The sequence below is a fragment of the Chelonus insularis genome, unplaced genomic scaffold (genome assembly GCF_013357705.1).
Source record: "Chelonus insularis isolate UGA/USDA-ARS -01 unplaced genomic scaffold, ASM1335770v1 contig_397_pilon, whole genome shotgun sequence".
NCBI lineage: Eukaryota > Metazoa > Arthropoda > Insecta > Hymenoptera > Braconidae > Chelonus > Chelonus insularis.
In genome coordinates this window covers 7,986-26,601 of record NW_023276552.1, presented here as the reverse complement: position 1 = coordinate 26,601, position 18,616 = coordinate 7,986, and the positions used below count along the sequence as shown (strand labels likewise).

At 35.6% G+C, this 18,616-nt stretch overlaps 1 protein-coding gene across 1 annotated transcript; it reads right to left on the bottom strand.

Moving 5' to 3' along the window:
- Positions 1–3,137: 3,137 nt before the first annotated feature.
- Positions 3,138–16,959, bottom strand: ex (expanded). The gene is made up of 6 exons (XM_035084655.1): positions 16,808–16,959; positions 14,625–14,724; positions 10,281–10,360; positions 7,825–7,904; positions 4,360–7,537; positions 3,138–4,174 (listed from the first exon to the last, which is right to left on the bottom strand). The coding sequence occupies exons 1-6, from the start codon at positions 16,919–16,921 to the stop codon at positions 3,674–3,676; spliced, it is 4,053 nt and encodes a 1,350-aa protein (XP_034940546.1). The 5' UTR covers positions 16,922–16,959; the 3' UTR covers positions 3,138–3,673.
- Between the last annotated feature and the right edge of the window lie 1,657 nt (positions 16,960–18,616).

Genomic DNA, 18,616 nt, shown 5'->3' with positions numbered 1-18,616 from the left:
TAAAAGGCTCATTTTGTATACGCAAAATTCAAAAATACTCCAAAAGCTCACGGCTATCTATATTAACACAAACTCATTGCACTCAAGCTTCTTCAGTTCTCATTATTATTATTATTAATTATAATTGTTTCATTTAAATTATACTCATTTTCTCTAATTAATGATGATGCTGTTAATGGTTGAAAATGGTTTTGGCTATTCAATTATATTATAATCAATCATTGAGCTGTAGATATTAGCATGAAAATGCTGCACGCGATAGGTATCAATTGGATCAACAAATATTGACTGATAAAATCACCCCTAACCACATAGATTATTATCACAAGAGCTTCAACACCTACATCCCCTAGACAGTCGGTAACAGTCAGTTCTACAAAAGATAAATGTTTGAAAGGAGTTGTGCAGTCGATGCAACCCCTCAGACTTGTATTATCAAAGAGTTCTAAGTTATCTCAGTGGTAGCGCCACTTTTTTGTTCTTTTTAATTTTAACTCGCCTTTATATTCCATCAAACCTCTATTGTTCGCTAATTCATTTAATTAAAATTTGTTAATTAATTTCAGTTAATTTAATTCTCATCTTACCTGGTTATTTGAAAAGGTTGATTTGCTGTAGAGAAAGATTGATAAATTCAAAGGGTGCGTTTAGCTGTACTGATATGACTTGGAAAGAAATATTATATAGAGTGAACGCAAAGCTAATTCAAGTACCACTGACTGATATGTATTCGCAGCATTTCTATCCCCTTCAAACTTAATTTTCAATAAAATTTTCATCATGAATTTTTTTCAGAAACTTTGCTCCCTTACTCTTGTGAAAAAGTTTGGACAACTTGGAGGGATCAAGAAGTTTGACAGGAACATGTGTTACCATAAGTTTGTTTTAATCTGAGGGGAGATATTTAATAGAGTGGAAAATTTTTTATGTTAATTTTTCAAACATCTTTCCCTCACTCACTTAACACTGTAGTGAACCCAGTAAATGTGGCTAAAAGATAAAAAAAAAATTTTGTTCAATAAACTAAATGGTCATATCAACAAAGAATTAATAAAGTGTCATTAAATGATGATGATGATTGAAAAGCAGTTTTCTATGATGACCAGGTCAATCAATAATTGGGTAATTAAAATTATAACTTACCCCAAATATTTATGCATTATATCATCTACCATCGATTCATTTTAAATGATGTTCGTCATTAATTATAATAATAACTCCATTTATCTCAACTGAATGTCATTTATGATGTGATTTATTTTCACATAATTTAATTTCTCATCAAGCATTAACTACTTTTTAGCCGAACAGTCGCTACTCACAACAAAATTAAACTGTCCATAGAGACCTCCAGGGCTATGTCTATTCACACTTCACTTCACATCTAACTTTTTTAGCTCCATACAGAATATTATTTTCCCTCTCTTCTCATAATAAAAATTGATTCAATAATTACCCATATGTATTGTTTCTCAAGCAATTAAAACTTGTTGAAAACAAATGGGAAAAAAGTGTATAAAAACTTCATACTTCATGTACAGTATGGTAGTAATTACATCCTATTTTTCCAACTATTTTTTCCTGAATACATATCAACTCCAGCATCAATTAACTTTAGAAATATACCACATACACAATGGATTCAAATATAAAAGTTCAGTTGAATGAAAATAAATTTAATTTTTTTAAAATAATTGAGTTTTCCAAGATTGAATTCACAAAATCGCAAAAGCTTTTTTACCGAATATCTCAACCGTCCTAATTAATTGGAAATGGCCTTTAGACAAATCAATGGCAAGCCATATTAGATTTGGTACCTTTAGAATATATTGAAGTACTTATATTACAATAGAATGATGGGATTTTGCTGGAGTTTTCGGTAATCTTTGACGTATGATACATAATGATGCTGAGTCATCAGCACATACCACATCATTAATTCATTTTTTCATGATGAAATTTGGAAATTTGTAAAAGAATCAGAACTATTCTAAGTATTCTTAACAATTTTTATTACGAGCTTGAAGATGTAGAAGAAAAGAAAATCTTTTTACGATATACCAAGAAAGCTGAAAGTTTTTATAAAATATTTTTTGGAATGTGTATAGTAAGCTCTGTTAGTTGGTATACATTTCCTTTCCAACGATATCTTATTGCTCGTAAGTAACAACTCTAAAAAAGTAGAAAGTAATTTTATCTCACGTAAGTGTTTTATGTTTTATATTCATCTTTGTGTGTACTGTATTATTATTGTATTCTGAAGTAGTTTTAACAATACCATATCGTGTATGTTCATTTATTAATGTTTCAACAACAAAATAATTTATTTACGTTTGTATCAGTCAAATCCCATTGATGTACAATAGCATTTGTTATGGTACTACTTTTGAAATTACTGTCACTACAGTATTTCATATTTGTCGTCAACTAGATATTATCAGTCAAAAAGTACAAAATCTATCTTTAAAAATGAAAAACAATAATTTCCGAACTTTTTTTTTGTGACTTGATTGGATAACATTATTAAGAAATAAGGTTCGTAAATTATTTACTACATTCAATTTTAAAACAACTTTATAAAAATAATTTTTATTTTTATCTAGAATAATGAAGTCTATCAATGATGCATTTCAAATTATTATGATGATTGAACTCATGGTTTTCATTTTTCTCATTGGTGTATTGTTTTATAATATAATCAAAGTTATATCAATTGTTCTTTATATTTTGTAGTCAACATATTATGAGTAGTGTAAGTGAATGATAATTTTTTTTTAGAATTCCGACAATGCTGATCTTGTAGCAGTTTTAGGAATATTTCCAGTATCAGCACTATTGTTCATTTTCATTTACTATTTTTCGGGTGAATGTCTCAAAACAGAAGTAAATCGATTGGTTACATATAAAGTTATATAATTAAAAATACTCTCAATATTAAAAGGTAAAATAAAAGAGGTAAGCAATTTTTCTAATTGAAAACTACAAAAAAGTTCTATTGTAGAGATTAAAGTTTCAATATTAGTATTCTTATTTTTAGAAATAATAATAAATTATTATTAATTAATTGACTAATTAATTAGATATTAATTAAGAGAAGAGTTGTGAAAAAATAAATAATTGTATAGGATTATTAAGATTACTATTTTTTATTGCGTTAACAACACTTGATTGTTACTTATCTCCTTGAGTATAAAAATACGTGTATAATTTCTTAGTATCTAAAAAAATGTTTGCACATTATGAATAAAGTATTTACGTGTAGCATAATGTATTTAGCTATTATTTTTGTAACACGTATTTATGCTTACGTTTGGTAATACTACAAGTTTATATTCAAAATGAAAAAACAATTTATCAATTTTTGTGACAATATTTGAGCAAATTACAGCATCAACGAAGTCATTCTTATTAATTTATTATTTACTAGTGATAATAATTAAATCACTAATTTACATTAATTAATATCATGTCAATTGCATGAAATTAAAACAAAAAGTTTTTTATTTATTTTTCCAACTAAACTAAAAATAATAAAATTTATTTAAAAATAATTATCTTCGATTGTTGAGTTTTGATGAAGAATTGACCTCGTGACGTGAAAAGGAATAATTATTATTTTTTAATGGCACCCTGAGTTGAAGAAGCACGGTCTGAGGAATTAAATCATGTAATTTCACGAGTGTGATGCCCTGGTAGGGTCTTTTTTAACTGGTGAAGCCTTTGTTGGTGAATTTATTTTATAGGCATTGCCTTTAATCTCAGAAGGATGTCGATGTGTACTCGTTGACGATTTCCTCGGTGGTTTTGAAATTTGCATTGCAGATAATCCACTTACGGGATATTTAGTCCTACTCGAGGTAGTGCCAACGTTAGTATTATTACTTCTCGAAGGAGAATTAACATTTTTTGAATTTGATGAAGCTGCTGAATTCTCTATTGGATGCTTTGGCAATACGAAAGCCTTAGTTTGCTTCAGTAAATAACGGTCATTGCAGAGAGCCGATATGAGAGGCAAATCAAGGTTTCTACTCTTCTCTCGAAGAGTTCGTATATCAAGCATCCCATCTTCCTTTCCTTCTTCAGGCTCAATTACGGATGTAACTGAATTTGATATGGAAACTTGAGATGAAGTTCCTGATGATGAAGAAGGAAGCGGTTGATTTTTTTCTAAATTCTGAAACATAAAAAAAATCTTAATTAATTTAAACGATAATAAAAATGATTAAGTAAAAAAATTTAATCTAATCTGAATTATTAAGTTTTTCAATAATTATACTTGATTTATAATAATTAATTAATAATTGTTCTTCAGATTAAACAATGTAAAAATGGATGAATAAATAAAATACTTGAATTTACCTGAATTTCATATGGAGGCGGTGGTGGTGGAGGTGGTAATCGTCTATGTTTGGATTGCGGAAGAGATTGCAGCTTGTTAGTAGTAGTAGTAACAGCAGTAGTAGTATTAGAAGAAGAAAGTGTCTCAAAACACTTGAGAATATTCTCATCGCTTCTGGTGCGTGAAAAACCATGCAAAGTATATGGTTGTACTGGGACTGACGGTTCTCTTCTCAAACTCTGACTTCCTACTGAAGACGAACACGTAGCACCGCTATAGAGAGAGCTCGTACTAGCAGCATAATGGCTGCTTAGATTCCCATGAATAGGATAATTAGAGCTGGTATCACTCAAATTTAAATTAGAAGCGTATTTAGTACTGGATGAAAATGATGATCCAGGTAAATAAGGAGTACTTCTGTAGACAACTGATGATTTATTATTAAAAGATGGATACGGAGGTGGAGGATATGATGTTAATCCTGATAATAAAGATCCTTGTTTGGCATCAATGTACTCCTGTTTAGAAACCGCTGGATCTTTGAGAGGAAACATGACATAATCAACATCAGAATAAAGCTGTTGTCTGTATTGTTCTATTTGTGACCTGGCTACTTGACTCGTATAAACCGTGGCCAAACTTGGTGGTGGTGGAGGCGGTTGCCTCGGATGAACCATTGGCGGTGGTGGTGGTGGTGCTGGAGACGCAGGAGATGTCAAGTAAGGTAACAAAACTGGAGCACCACGAGAAGCATGAACGTCCAGATAATTATTTGGTCCTACAACTAACGCAGCTACAGGAGCATGAACAGGAGTAGGTTTCATTTTATCTCCTGGATAAGTAGGCGGTTGAATTCTTGGAGGTGGTTTCGGTGCTGGACTGACTGGAGTATCAGTAACTACTGCAGTAGATGCCGTCAATGAAGAAGTTGTTAAAATACAGTTAACTTTATTGGTACCAAGAGCATTATAATTCTTCCCACTGGCCATTCTTGTGAACAAATTATCTCCAGCTCCGGGATAGAGTTTAGAGATAGCTTCTTGACATACCGAAGGAATTTCTGGATATGGAGGGGGTGGAGGCGGTTCTCGTGGAGTGATAGCATCATTTCTTGGAGGCGTGGGTGGAGGAATTTGAATTCTTTCTCGTGGTGATGTATAGGGAGGTGGAGGTGGTGGTTCTGTTCTTCTTGGGGGCAAAGGAACAAAATCTACCCGTGGAGAATTATACGGAGGGGGTGGAGGAGGCTCTCTTTCAGCTCCTGATGGTATTTTAGATCTGGAATGATTTAAGCTCAATGATTTAAAATCAATATTCGAAGGATAAGGAGGAGGAGTTGGCAATTTTCTATCATTGCTGTCCATTCTTGGGGGTGGAGCTGGCGGTGGTGGCATTGTAACATAGTCGCAGTCAGAATCCATTGAATTACTTATAGTTTTTCTTGGTGGGTATCGTCCGACTATCAAATCAGATAATTCATCAGCTGTTAACAAAGGTCCAGCACCTGGAGGGTCACTTCCATCACCTCTAAAACTTCCTGCACTTAAAATACTGTTGCTTCTTGATCTTGAATCATCGGAATGTTCTCTATTAACATTTGGTAAGCCTACAGAGTTTGTCATATCCTCATCGTCATCTTTACAAATACTATAAATTGGCTCTTGGTCATCTGGATTTGCATCTTCAGTATAAACATCACTTTCAGATCTTAATTCACTATGAATTGTGTAAAATCCTGATGTAACTGAAGCTTCATCGGTTGTAGACTGTACAGAGCTTAAGTTACAAACATTACTTGTTCCCATGGACTCATTAGCATCTTCTGTTGCCGAATATAATTCATTCATTCTTTCATCTGGAATTGCACTACTTCTCAAAGTATAAACACCACTTGTTTCACTTGCTATGTCTGTTCCAGTGAATCCTTCATCAACGTTTAATGTTGATACATCATTATTTATAAATTTAGTTGACTTTTTACATCTATCATAAATAACTCCTGGAAAATTAGTTGATTCAGATGAAACAGCAGAGTTCTGTGCTGTGTGAGAGTAACCAAGTTCAAGACTTGAATTGGCTGAGGTACGTCGTGGTCTTTGAGATACTGAATTCGTCGTTGGTGAATTTACAACAACAACAGTACTACAACTACTACTGCATTGTGATCCTTCAGTACCGGGAGTTGCATTAGTTGTAAGTCTAGTTGTCATCGATAAATTAACATCATTACCATCGATCTCGTCTACAGCCGTTGGTGATGATGGTCTTGATTGTTCCATATCATTAGGAATTGATGAGCTCGAACTTTCAGTAAGTCTTGCTAGACATTCAGTAGATGCTGGAGCTGTGTCGGGTTCATCCTCACTATGAACACGATCACTAACAATTCCTGAAGTTGTATTGGAAGACGTGCTTGAAATAACCGATATACGTTGATCTCCACGAGCACCTCGGGCTGTCATACTGAGTTTGCATCTCGCTGGATACATATAACAGTCTCGGAGGACTTTTCGCTCTTCTTCCTCACGACGGCGTGCTTCAGTAACTCGAGGCGCTATAGCCATAGAAAACTGATGGGTGTCGCGACACAACCCAAGCAGGAGCTTGCTCTTATCATCGCATCCACTGTACAGGGTAAGTTTGTCAGGTTGGTCGACTGCTCGTATCTCAAATTTTTTGCGATCAAAGCAGAGTTTGCCGATATTATTCCAGGCAAAGACTCTCGGTGTTTCCTCCTCTGTATAGACTCGCACGCCTCGAGCGCAAATTGCGAGGAGAATACGTCCTGGTCCGGCTTCGCCTTTTGTACGTCGCAGTCGATAGAGATGAGCGTTAAGCGGCGCTTCCAGGAGCACCGCTTCTCGAATATACTGGAGTTCAGCCTCTTCCCGAGAGAGACCACGATTGTCGCGGTGCTGGGAAGCAAGAATGCTGAGAACGTTGGCCTCAAGACACATGTGGGGTGGTAAGTAGTCTGATGGTTTGCAGTATCCAACGCTACCGGCGTGTGGTCGATGACGTTCTTCTGAGTAGTCACCGAGGTCCGCTTGGAGTGCAAGACCTGCGAGGATGAGCAAATGAGCAATAATCTCTTGAGTATGCAAGGGATGATGTGGGTGAAGACTCTCCACACCACCTCCATGTCTGACCACGTTATCCCGCAGTTGCAAGTAATAATGATGTCGCGTTGTTTCATCGCTAAAAAATACAATAAAATTATGTATTCAACTGTTAATACTTGAGAAATTTAATGATATTTTTATTTAAAAAATTTTCGAGTTATAAAATAATAATAAACCATGAAAAAAAATGCATCTTATTTTAAATTGTAAATAAATTAACATTCCATCAATTGTACATTTTTATCAAATTTATAGCTTGAAAAAACACTCGAAAAAGAGCTCTAAACATGATAATACCATCTACCATATAAATTCCAAAATTTTTACTTAAGTGGATTCTTTAACTGAAAATAAAATAATTACCTTAAAAGCGAAGGAGTATCGATATAATATCGAACGCGAAAATAAAGCACAAAAGCCGGTCGTCCACTGCTGTCTAGGCCCTGCAATAACAAAGAAGCACAATGATTAAATATGTATATATATATACATGAATATAATACTATCGATTAAATAATAATCTAATGTGATTATGAAAGGCGATTCCTGTATAGAAAAGAAGAATAAGATTTTTTTTTCTATGTTCCCGGAAGCAAAACAATCGATCATCGTCTATCATCACATCGATCAGATATCGATGCTTCATCAGCACAACAAAATTACTTGGACTCGCAAATGAAAGCAATTTAGTTCTTTGAATGGCCAAGAGAACGCAACCGGTGCACGCATGCCTTGAGGCGAGTCTCCCTGAGTGGAAAGCCACTTAAGAACTGGCCATCTTGAGCTCTCAACTTGATCATCTCTCGATCCATCCAACGTGGGTAATTACTCCAAATGTTTGGAAGTCCTTTTTAATAGTCTATCATCGCCCAAAATATAATTACCGTAGCACGTGGAAAAATTAATAATTCGACGGCTGTTTTCTTGACATCAAAAAATATTTAAAATCATTAACAGCTCAAGGGGACACTTCGCCTACAAGAATCTCCGCCTACATTTAGACACAAGACACTCCAAAAGTGGTAGTCAAGTCAATAAACTTCATCAGAAATTTCTTTAATAAAAATACCAACGACGCAATCACTAATAACACTACTGAAAAATAAATGATTTTTATGAAGAGAAACTTATTTTAAAAGTAGAAACATTTATTTTATTAGGTAATATTTTTTTTAGATTTTAAATTGATATTTTATTATCGTGAATAATATCCTTTTTTGACACTTAACTGCGAAAACTTTTAGATGAAAATGAGAGAGATAAGTTTGGCATTGGAATTTATTTTTTTTTTTCAAACAACTAATTTTATACGTGAAATGTTTAAGTAGTTAATCATTTTTTTTTTTTTATTAAAAAAACACTAGGGTTTTATATTTGAAATTATACTCAGATAAAATTAATAAAATTTCATAAAGAAAAGATGAAATATAATTTAAAAATAAATTGAGCATCATTTCTTTTCTAATAATGACTTTTTTTTCTCCAAAATGATAATTTTCTTTTCAAATGAATTTCAAAGCATCTATTAAAAACTCCAATTTCCTTTTAAAAATCAAAAGCCATTCTATTGAAACTAGAAAAATTCAATTCCACGAGAAACATTCTCAATTCTTTCTTTCCAAAAATATCATTCATTCATTCAATTTATAATTGGAAAGGAGGAAAGAAAAAAAAAAGAAAAAATGATGAAAAAAGTACGTTGAAAATGATGCGAATAATAACAATATTAATAGTAATAATGATGAAATTTTTTTTGGACTGTTCGATAGATTTAGGCAGAAATTTCATTATAGGACAAATTGAAGAGGTCCCGAGTGAGGAATGCGCACCGGGCCATTGTGAAAGGTTGATAAATTATCCCTTGGGTGCCGCTGCGAGGCTTTCAGGGTCTTTCTCTCTCTCCCGCGAGGCAACACAGTCAATAACGAATTCCACTCCAAATTCGGTAGCACGAAAATTTGACTCGGAGGCACAGAGAGCGAAGTAGCAGCAGCAACAGCAGCAGCTGAGAGTATCAAAGAGAGTGAGGAGTGTGTGAGAGAGAGAAAGAGGAAGTAAAAGAGGCAGTGAGTCGTGTCTAGACCTAAACCCTCCGGTCAAATCGCGGCAAATTACCGTCCCGGATCCCCATCCTTATATTTTACAAACCATAAATATTAATCCACGTTTCCCCTCTATCCCTATATACCTCTCCTCTCTTCCTCTCTCATTTGTACAGTCATTCTCAAGAGCTTGGGCTCTTTTTTTATCCACATTTATTTCGATATAAAATAGCTCATTTAATTATGAAATTATGAATAAATATTTTTTGTCTTCATTTATTTGAATTTTTTTCAATTTGTTGCAGCAAGCACGAGTATTTTAATAGGAGTTACATGCCGAGCCAATGGAGCTCTTGAACGAGATGCAGCACAAGAGATAAGGACGTAGTCCGGTAGCCTGTTTCACCGGGCGAGTATTTATTGGTTATTGGCGGGCCATCATTAGTGGCTAAGAGAAAGAAAAAGAGAAAGCACACCAGTGAGACTGAGATGCACGGCAGATTTGGAGATATCTCGTTCAATATATATATATATATATATATACATATACATGTATGTATGTAGTTATATTAAACTTAACTACTTGTCTTACGAAGCCCAACGGCACTTTCGACAGTCCAATATTCATTTTTACCCCCGTTACATTTTTTTTTTTCATTGGATTGTTTGAGATATGTACTCATTTACTTTGGTGTTTCTCAGAAGTTTTCTCTCTTTCTCTCTCGGTTAATGTCTTTATAATTTTTTTCTTTTCGATATATATTTTATTTTACTCACGTAAGTATGAGAACTTCGCCAATTCTTCGGTGCGTATTTGCTCAGCTTACTCTCGGGGTCCACAAAAAGATACTCGCCATCTGAAATATTTTGTTTTGTTATTTTCATGTTGTTAATTTTGGGAAAGAATTGGGAAAAATGTTGGAGATAAAAGAATAATTATTTAATTGAAACAACCTTTTGGAGTATTTTTTTTTTCTTTTCAAATAAATACTCTGAATCTTTTTTTTTTTTTATTAGAAATAGACATTTGAGGAATGTTTTTTATATTCCTGATCAATTACTTCAATATTTCTTATATTTTTATTTTCTTGGTGAATATTTATTGAATCAAATTTTATTGAATTCTGTGATACAAGAAGTTAACAGTGCCAATACCACTAAACGTGTATTAAACAATGAAAGAAATCTTTCAACTTGTTTCTGAATGAGTAAAACTAATAAGACTCCAAACTCGTCCTACCCACATGATCCTCAACCAATCAATATCTTTTTTAATCAAAATATTTAATTTCTCATTAAAACAAACTGATTTCCAAGAAAAGAGGATTGCTGATCAATGAATCCAAGTCAGACTAATTAAAATGACGATTGAAAAAGCTGTAAAGTGAAGCAAAAATGTAAATAATCACAAGAAGATTCGCATTCTCCTGGCAACAGCCCTCAAGTCTATAAACTTGGGATTCTTTTTTGAAGGTTCTCTGGGACGTATAAGCTGGCAGACTCGAACACACCTGCTCACTCGAATGGAGGGGTTCGCGCATATAAACATCGGAAAGAAGAAGAAAAAAAAAATGATACACTCTAGCAAGATAAGTTAAAAAAGTTGAATGCCAAGAAGTGAAATCGTAAAGCGGAAGTAATAAAGATTTGGATCTTGGTGGATTTGGTATGAAGGAAGAAGAGAGGAGTGGAGGTATTTTCCATATCCATACATAAAGTGAAGTTACTTCGTGACAAGAAGAAGGATCCCTATAAAGTGAGCATGTTGTTTCCCAGAAAGAAACAATGCCTCGCTGCCGCCATGGCAATGCGCCGTAACCGTAATTACGACCATAATCACCCCTCTGATTGCCGGGAAGGCGTAGCGAGAGAGCAAGAGGGAAAGAAGAAGTGGAGAACGATGATCTCACACGTTACCTGGGCTTATAAGATCCACTCTCTCATGAATTCCTACACCATATGAGCCCACTCTTCAACAACGTTAGTCTAAAAAGCCAGTCGTTTTTTTATTTCGTTCCGCTAATGATCGTAATCATAATAATACGGCAATGATAATGCGGTGAAGGTTTATGGATTCATTTTTCATAGCTTTTTGGTTGGAATTTGGCTGGAGATACGATGGAATGTTGAAGATACGATGGAGGAAGAGGCCAAGTGAGAAAGCAAGAGTCTTGTGGGGCAAGCATTCCACATTAGTCGCGCCACCCCGTGCGCGAGGCGGGAGTAGTGTCGCGTCATGAGCTGGAGAACGAACGGATGATGGGTCGCATACCTGAATGCTCGCGAGACCTTGTTCGGGGCCCCTCCGGTCACTGAACGCGAATATGCATTTATTCTTTCTCTTCCTATATCACTCCCGCATACTTTGGTAACATTTTTACAGTTGTATACTACGCTAAAATGATCGTAAACAATTCTCATAAGCAGCTGGTGGATACCATAAAATTGCCAAGTGAATTTAAATTTGCCTCCACGTGTAGTCTCGAATGGGTAAAAGAGATGGTTCAAGTTTGTACATAAAGTCGAGCTTGATCTTCCTGAAACTCCTCATGGAATCCCCAGGGGGTCCACGTATATTCGCTGCAGTCGCATATTTCAGCTCGATCAAATTATTCCACGGGAACAAAACATGCCACGTAAATACGGAGTTGAGTAGTAAGTGCGGTCGTGGTGCTGAGATGGCCGCCAAGTCAAGTCAGAGGATGGAAAGAAAGAGGTATGAAGGGCCAAGGACGGTGGTAGGACAGACAAGATGAGCGGTAGGGGTAGGAATACGAACGCACTGCTGAGAAAAAGAGAGAGCGAAAGGATGAAGGACGGACAGGAAGACCGAGAGTGGAACGACGCTCAAGAGAGTACATACTGAGGAATCCAAAAGAAGCGAAAATATAAAAAAGAAAAAAATATTTCAGCCAGAATATACTACTCTCTCTCTCTTTCTTCATACCAACTACAAAACGTAAGTGAGATAGAGAAAGAAATAACCAGAAAAAAGAGACATAAAATGGCCCTTGCCAGCTGCTACTCTCCAACTCTCTTGATATCGCCAAAATCTCTCTTTCCCCTTTTCTCCCTCTTATTCATATCTACACTTATTCCACCCGCATACTCCATTGTTTATTCATATAAATAACATTTGCAAAAAGGTCACAGCTCTAATTTATCACTTATTTCATCATTTTTATTATTATTGTTTTATGTAAGTGACTTTATGAATGAGTCATTCATGCCATGTGTATGTTTAGCAAAGTCAAACATGACTACAATCTCGTCAAGGTTACTCAAGTGTAAAAGAGAAATTTGAAGATACACTACGATACATATATATATGTAGAAAGATATAAAGAGCTATGAAAGATTTATTCACAGTGGAATACTACATCATAAATCTCGTGTGCGAGAGACGCGAGAAAAAATAAGGTAGAGAAAAGACGAGTAAAACAAGATGGTGGATGGTAAGAAAAGGAGAAAGATGGTGAGTTAAATGTATATACGAGGCAAGAGGTGTTGTTTATGAGAGTCTTCGGGGTGAAAAAAAGACCGGGCCTTATAATATGTACGTCCACTTTGCGCTACAGCGTCGCGTCTTCTTGCTGTCGCAATGCGCGCCCAAGTTTCGCGGGGCATTCGTTGCTCCCGCCAACATTCGCTTATATGCCTGGACCTGCTAAATCCCATTTTCCCCTACTCCTTGAGCGAGGTCCCGAGTCCTCACCCTCCCACATTCCACTGCCGAGTCGTCGAGCAACAGCGCCCGAGAGAGAGACCAGGATGATGGTGGGAGGTGGAATACAAGGCACTCTATACAAATCACCGGGCTACCGTCTTACCCGCGAGCGCTTTCCCTCTCTCTCTCTCCTTACATTCCTCTTTCTCTCTTCCTCTTTTCATCTTTCAACCGTATACTTTTATTTCCTTTCACTATTCCTTTCTAAATCTTCATAATTCACTCAATTATTATTAGAATTCTTTATCGATTCCAAAAAAAAATTACCTCATCTCTCTCTCTCTCTCTCTTTTAATTATTTAATTTGTTTTTTTTTTTTTTAATTTAAAGTTTCTATTTTTGGAGTAAAAAAGAGATGAATATTTTTGGGTGAATTTATTAACAAGATAGTGATGAATAAATGTAGATATGTGTGAATGTATAACAAGGATGAGTATGTGTGTATGAAGAACGAAATAAGATCGAGAATTGGTATGAAGGCCGAGCTCAAGGGCTCCAAATAATTCCCAAGAGCCCTTCACGGAAAGCAAGTCACGCGAATCGCTTGAAGGGTCCAACGGAGCCAGGTTCCGCACCGCCAGAGTTTCTATTTTTAGCCACCGTATCCGCCGGCATGGAGATGGGCCTTCTATGACGATACATGTCTGATTATCTTGATACCTAATCTCATTTTATAACCCTAAATTTTGCATTTCCAACTCAAAGTCTTTCTTATCTTTTAAATTCATTAATTTATTCATTATTATAAAATAAAAATAAATATTATATAAAATAATAAAATAATAAGTTGAATTTTAAATGTAGAAATAATGATAATGAGAGTAAATGAAGTAGAATTGAGTGAATTTAGATTTGGATAACATGTGGAAATATCTTATCTATTTTTCCCCATCCATGTTCTGGTTTTTCAGATGCATTTTTTTCCGTGTCATGGCTCGCGCGTTTCAAAACCCGCCAGAGCTCGAGCGCGCGGTGATGGGGGTCCCTGGAATGTGAGTTCCAAGGTGGGGTGTTGAGTTGAAAAGAGAGAAAGAAAGCCGGCTGAGGATGGTGGTTCAAGAGAGGAGTAGGAGGGAGGGGGGAGTTTGCACAGGGCCTGGAAGGCCCAAGTGGCTCGCCAGGCGCGTCAGTAGCGGCGGAACAAGTCGGACCGGCTCGTATCTCTTGGTGGGGGAGAAGGGCCTCGTACATTGCAAACGAAAGACGCGGTAGAGCGAGTTTGGTATGCAAAAAGCTTTCAAGATTAAGTCAAGAGGTTCGTCACTATACTTGTATGATAATACTTTTACTATTTTTTTGACATTTTTTCTCCCCCCTCCCAGTAAATAAAAAGTTGTCTATTTGATTAATAAGCTTATGAATAGATTGAGAAGAATTAAATTTTCATTTCATACCTGAAAGTATTGCTAGGCCAAAAAGTTCGCAGTCTCGCATGCCCTGTTGCCCAAGCAGTAAGCATGTTTGCGCATAAACCTCCTTTACTCGTGACTTTGCCTGAAAAAAATTATTCAATTGTTAGATAAAAGATGATAATGATAATTTTAAAAGATATTTAAATACGTTGCAAATTAATATAAATTATTTCAATTTGCTAAAACGTTTTAAATGTTTGTATCCATCACTTTTTACTCATTTTGAAATATGTTATTTTGTAGAATACTTTTAGTATATTATTTCAACATATTTTATTCAACAAAAATAATAAATATTCACTGATTCACTTCCTATTTTTATCAATAAAAAAATTTAATTTTCTCTGTTTTTAAATGCTCTAATAAAAATAATTAAATAAATAAAAACAATAAGTAAAATCGTGCTCTCAATGTAAATTCAAACTCATGACTTCTTGTTGATGTTTAATTGTTTGAATAATATCTGCAACTACATGACTGCATTCTTAATGAATTGTCGAGTCTTGTGGAATTCTTGTTATTCATAATTTCGCAATAAATGATTTAGCAAGACAACAATGAAATTTTAATAATAAACAATATGTAAAAAAGGATATCGTAATGATTTAATAATGTATAATTGAAATTATTTATACTGGCAAGTTTGTCGTCCTAGGAAATTAAATACATTTACTGGTATGTGGGCTACGCTTTCACCGTTTGCAATATTCGTACACATATAAAACAACTTGGCGTATGCACTTTTAGTGCACATTGGTATGTGTATAAATACATATATATATTTGTGTTGCTCGCGTTTACTCACGATGAGACACCACGATACGTCTCTTCGTTGTCCACTTGGATGCCCTCGTGCTTGCTGTGAGGTTTATATACGTTAACCGGTTGCTGTATACGTCTCTTTCCCCTTACTAACATCTCGAATTGACGTTCGATTCGATATATCAATCGATCGACAACTGTTTGGCATTCTGAATTAGTCACATTTGCCAATTATCTCCTCTAAATATTTTTATTTTTTCCTCTCACTCGATCATCTATTTATTAATAACATTTTCATCATCCAGCTCAAGCAAGTCAACTAATTCATGATTTACCACAATTGATTGATCAAATGATTTTTTTTTCTACACCAAATAATTCATATTTGAATTTTCTTCAATCAAATGATTTCTCAATAATTCCTGAATAGTTGAAGTGCATAGGAATGCAACCAAATAATCCAACTGAAGTAAAAAATGTTGAGTTTTTTTTTACATTGGCTGTAAATTCCTTAGAGGAAACACTAAATTCGCACGTCTGAAAAGTCGATCCTTAATACACCCATAAATCGTTGATTGAGCACTAAATTGGTAAATTCATTCTCAGGTCGAGTAGGTGGTATAAAGATGGAAAAATGATCAAGGCCCAATTCCAGGGGATTTATCGTTGTTCATCGGACATCCTACGACAGCCACGTCGCATTCCACAGCGCGTTTGCTTGTCCCGGGCCAAATCTCTAGGGCCTCAGACCATAAAACATCCGGGCGAACAACCTGCTGTCTTGGATTTACAACCGATCCAATCTCCTTCAGTCTGACTTTCTTTCTCTTTCTTTCATACACATACACATAAACACGTGAAAAGATGGTTGGCTCTTAACCGCAACTCCTCGCAGAGAGCTGATTTATCATGTTCGATCGTCAGGAATGCCTTCCTCAAGAATGAACAATCATTTCATAGTCTTCAGACATTTCCTTCTCTTATCCGCACCATCATTTCCTCACAAATTAAATATCGATTAGGGAATTGTATAGTTATAGAGCTTGGAATATACTCCAGGCGAGTCTTGATGGTTCCAGCAAAAACAACATGAGAACGAGTAATAATAATAGTCTATACCTAGGAATAGTCGAGTGGAATCCAGTCTCACGAGATTATTCCGATGACAGGCAACACGATTCCATTAAATTAATCGTGAGAAGTATCTTTCTACCATTATATGTGTATACATATATCCCCCTATATACTAGTTCTCATTTCCTCTGTGAACAACGTTGGAAAGCGTAGGCACCAAGGCGTGCACGCTAACGAGCTCATTAATGGCTCAATTAAAAGATGCAAGTCTTCGCATTTAAGCAGACTTTGTGTAGACCTTGAGAGATCTGAGCTACTTTTTTACTTACCTCAACGACGAAGTACAGGGGATCACCGGGGAGGGCGTGGACGGCGAGGTAGCGGCTGGCGGACACCAGGGGTTGAAGGCAGGACCGCGCAGCCGTGACACCGCTACCACGCATGCTGCATGCTTCATTTCGTCGCCGATACGCCCTGCGTCCTCACTGAAACATACATTTTATCATTATTCAATGTTCATTTATCATCAATATTATACGTGTTTAATAATAATAAAAAAACAAAAGATATTTTAATTCCATAGAGCAACATGTAACTCTAAACTAATCCACAGCATTCCCTTCAAACACCGACCATCATTCCATACTCGTTTCTCTTCAGAGAGCTTACTCCAAAACGATTAAAAACAAATGCTCCGATAGTATCAGCATTATTGCATCAAGTGAAAAATGCTAAATAATATCATCAAGGTCCATGACCTACTCCAAGACAACTCGAGCACTTCCTAGCATTTTAGTTGAGTGCATATGAAGGAAGTGGGAGGGGCGCGCGAGATAACAATGCACTCGGTGAGGGTAGGGCTATGCAAATGGCAACGGTAACTGGTCACACAAATCACTGTGGCATTTCAGGGTAAATCTCGTGTGGTATAAGAGGAGAGTGGGCGCCGCGCGTGCTCTGACTCCTTCCACATGCCAAGCTGATGTCCCTTTCTCTCTCCCTTTTATTTTCCCAAGCGGTAAATCACCGGATCGCTCCCGGCGTTACGCTATTTTCATCTTCTTCTTCTTCTTCTTCTTCTTCTCCTTCTTCTTCATTTCTAAGACGCGAAACAATTCTACTTTTATATTATTTTGAAGAAGAAGAAGAAAAAAAAAGCAGAAAACAAGAATTTTTTCACCAGGTCGCGTGTAAAGAGCTAATGGTCTTGGAATACATATTTTATACTGACGAAGATTCTACGTCGCTTGAGAGAATGGATGATCGATGAGATCCATTATTGAAGAGCGCGCGTGCGATCCGCCCACGCCTCGAGGAAGACTCGTTCACGCCACTAGATTCATGCAAGTACCCCTTGGAGTATATTTATGTACAATGAAACAAATGCACTCTACTTCTATTCGCTCATCGGGTGCGTGCGAACGGGCGGCTAACGGCCAGGTTATTACACCGATTGCTCCGGATACCGGATGGAAAAGTCGGTGGCATCGATCTTCAGCATCGTGGGATTCTTTCGAGTTAAAGGATTGCCATTGCTTATGCACGTTTATGCATTGAGAAAGCGATTCATTAGTAGTTGGATATATTCGTTGATCTAGATTAATAAAATTTTTTGATTGATTCAAATGGAATAATTAATTGGCATTTTTTTTTCTACAGATATTTGACAGATGAAATCTCCAAGAATTAATGAATTAAATAATAGTAACAATAAAAATACAAATTATTTCGATTTTTATATCCAGAAAGAGACAATAAGACTGGGAACCATTTAATAATTAATTTATTTATTATTAAATATTATTTAATAATAAATAACACGATATACCTTAGGACAACATGATCAGACTGGTTCTTGACCATATTTCATTGCTACTTGAGTAAGTCATACAAAACTATGCAATTTTAATTGAAAAATTTGTAAATAGAAGTGATTCTTCAGTAAGTAAACTAGAAACAAGTCAAGACTGTGGTAAAAATTACCCAACTTGAGGTAAAAATGACTCTAATTACTCTAAAAAAAGTGACATCATTTAAAGTTGATTAAATTTCGTTCTTATAAGGAATAATTTTCACTTATTGTCAGATGTTGAATAATTATTAGCCACTTGTAATTTATTCTTATTTTACCGACAGTG

Coding starts and splice junctions, on each gene's coding strand:
- ex (XM_035084655.1), bottom strand. CDS start 16,921: ATGCGTGGTAGCGGTGTCACGGCTGCGCGGTCCTGCCTTCAACCCCTG. Junction 7,538..7,824: donor GATACTCCTTCGCTTTTAAG/GTAATTATTTTA, acceptor TGTATTTTTTAG/CGATGAAACAACGCGACATC. Junction 4,175..4,359: donor CGCCTCCATATGAAATTCAG/GTAAATTCAAGT, acceptor TTTATGTTTCAG/AATTTAGAAAAAAATCAACC.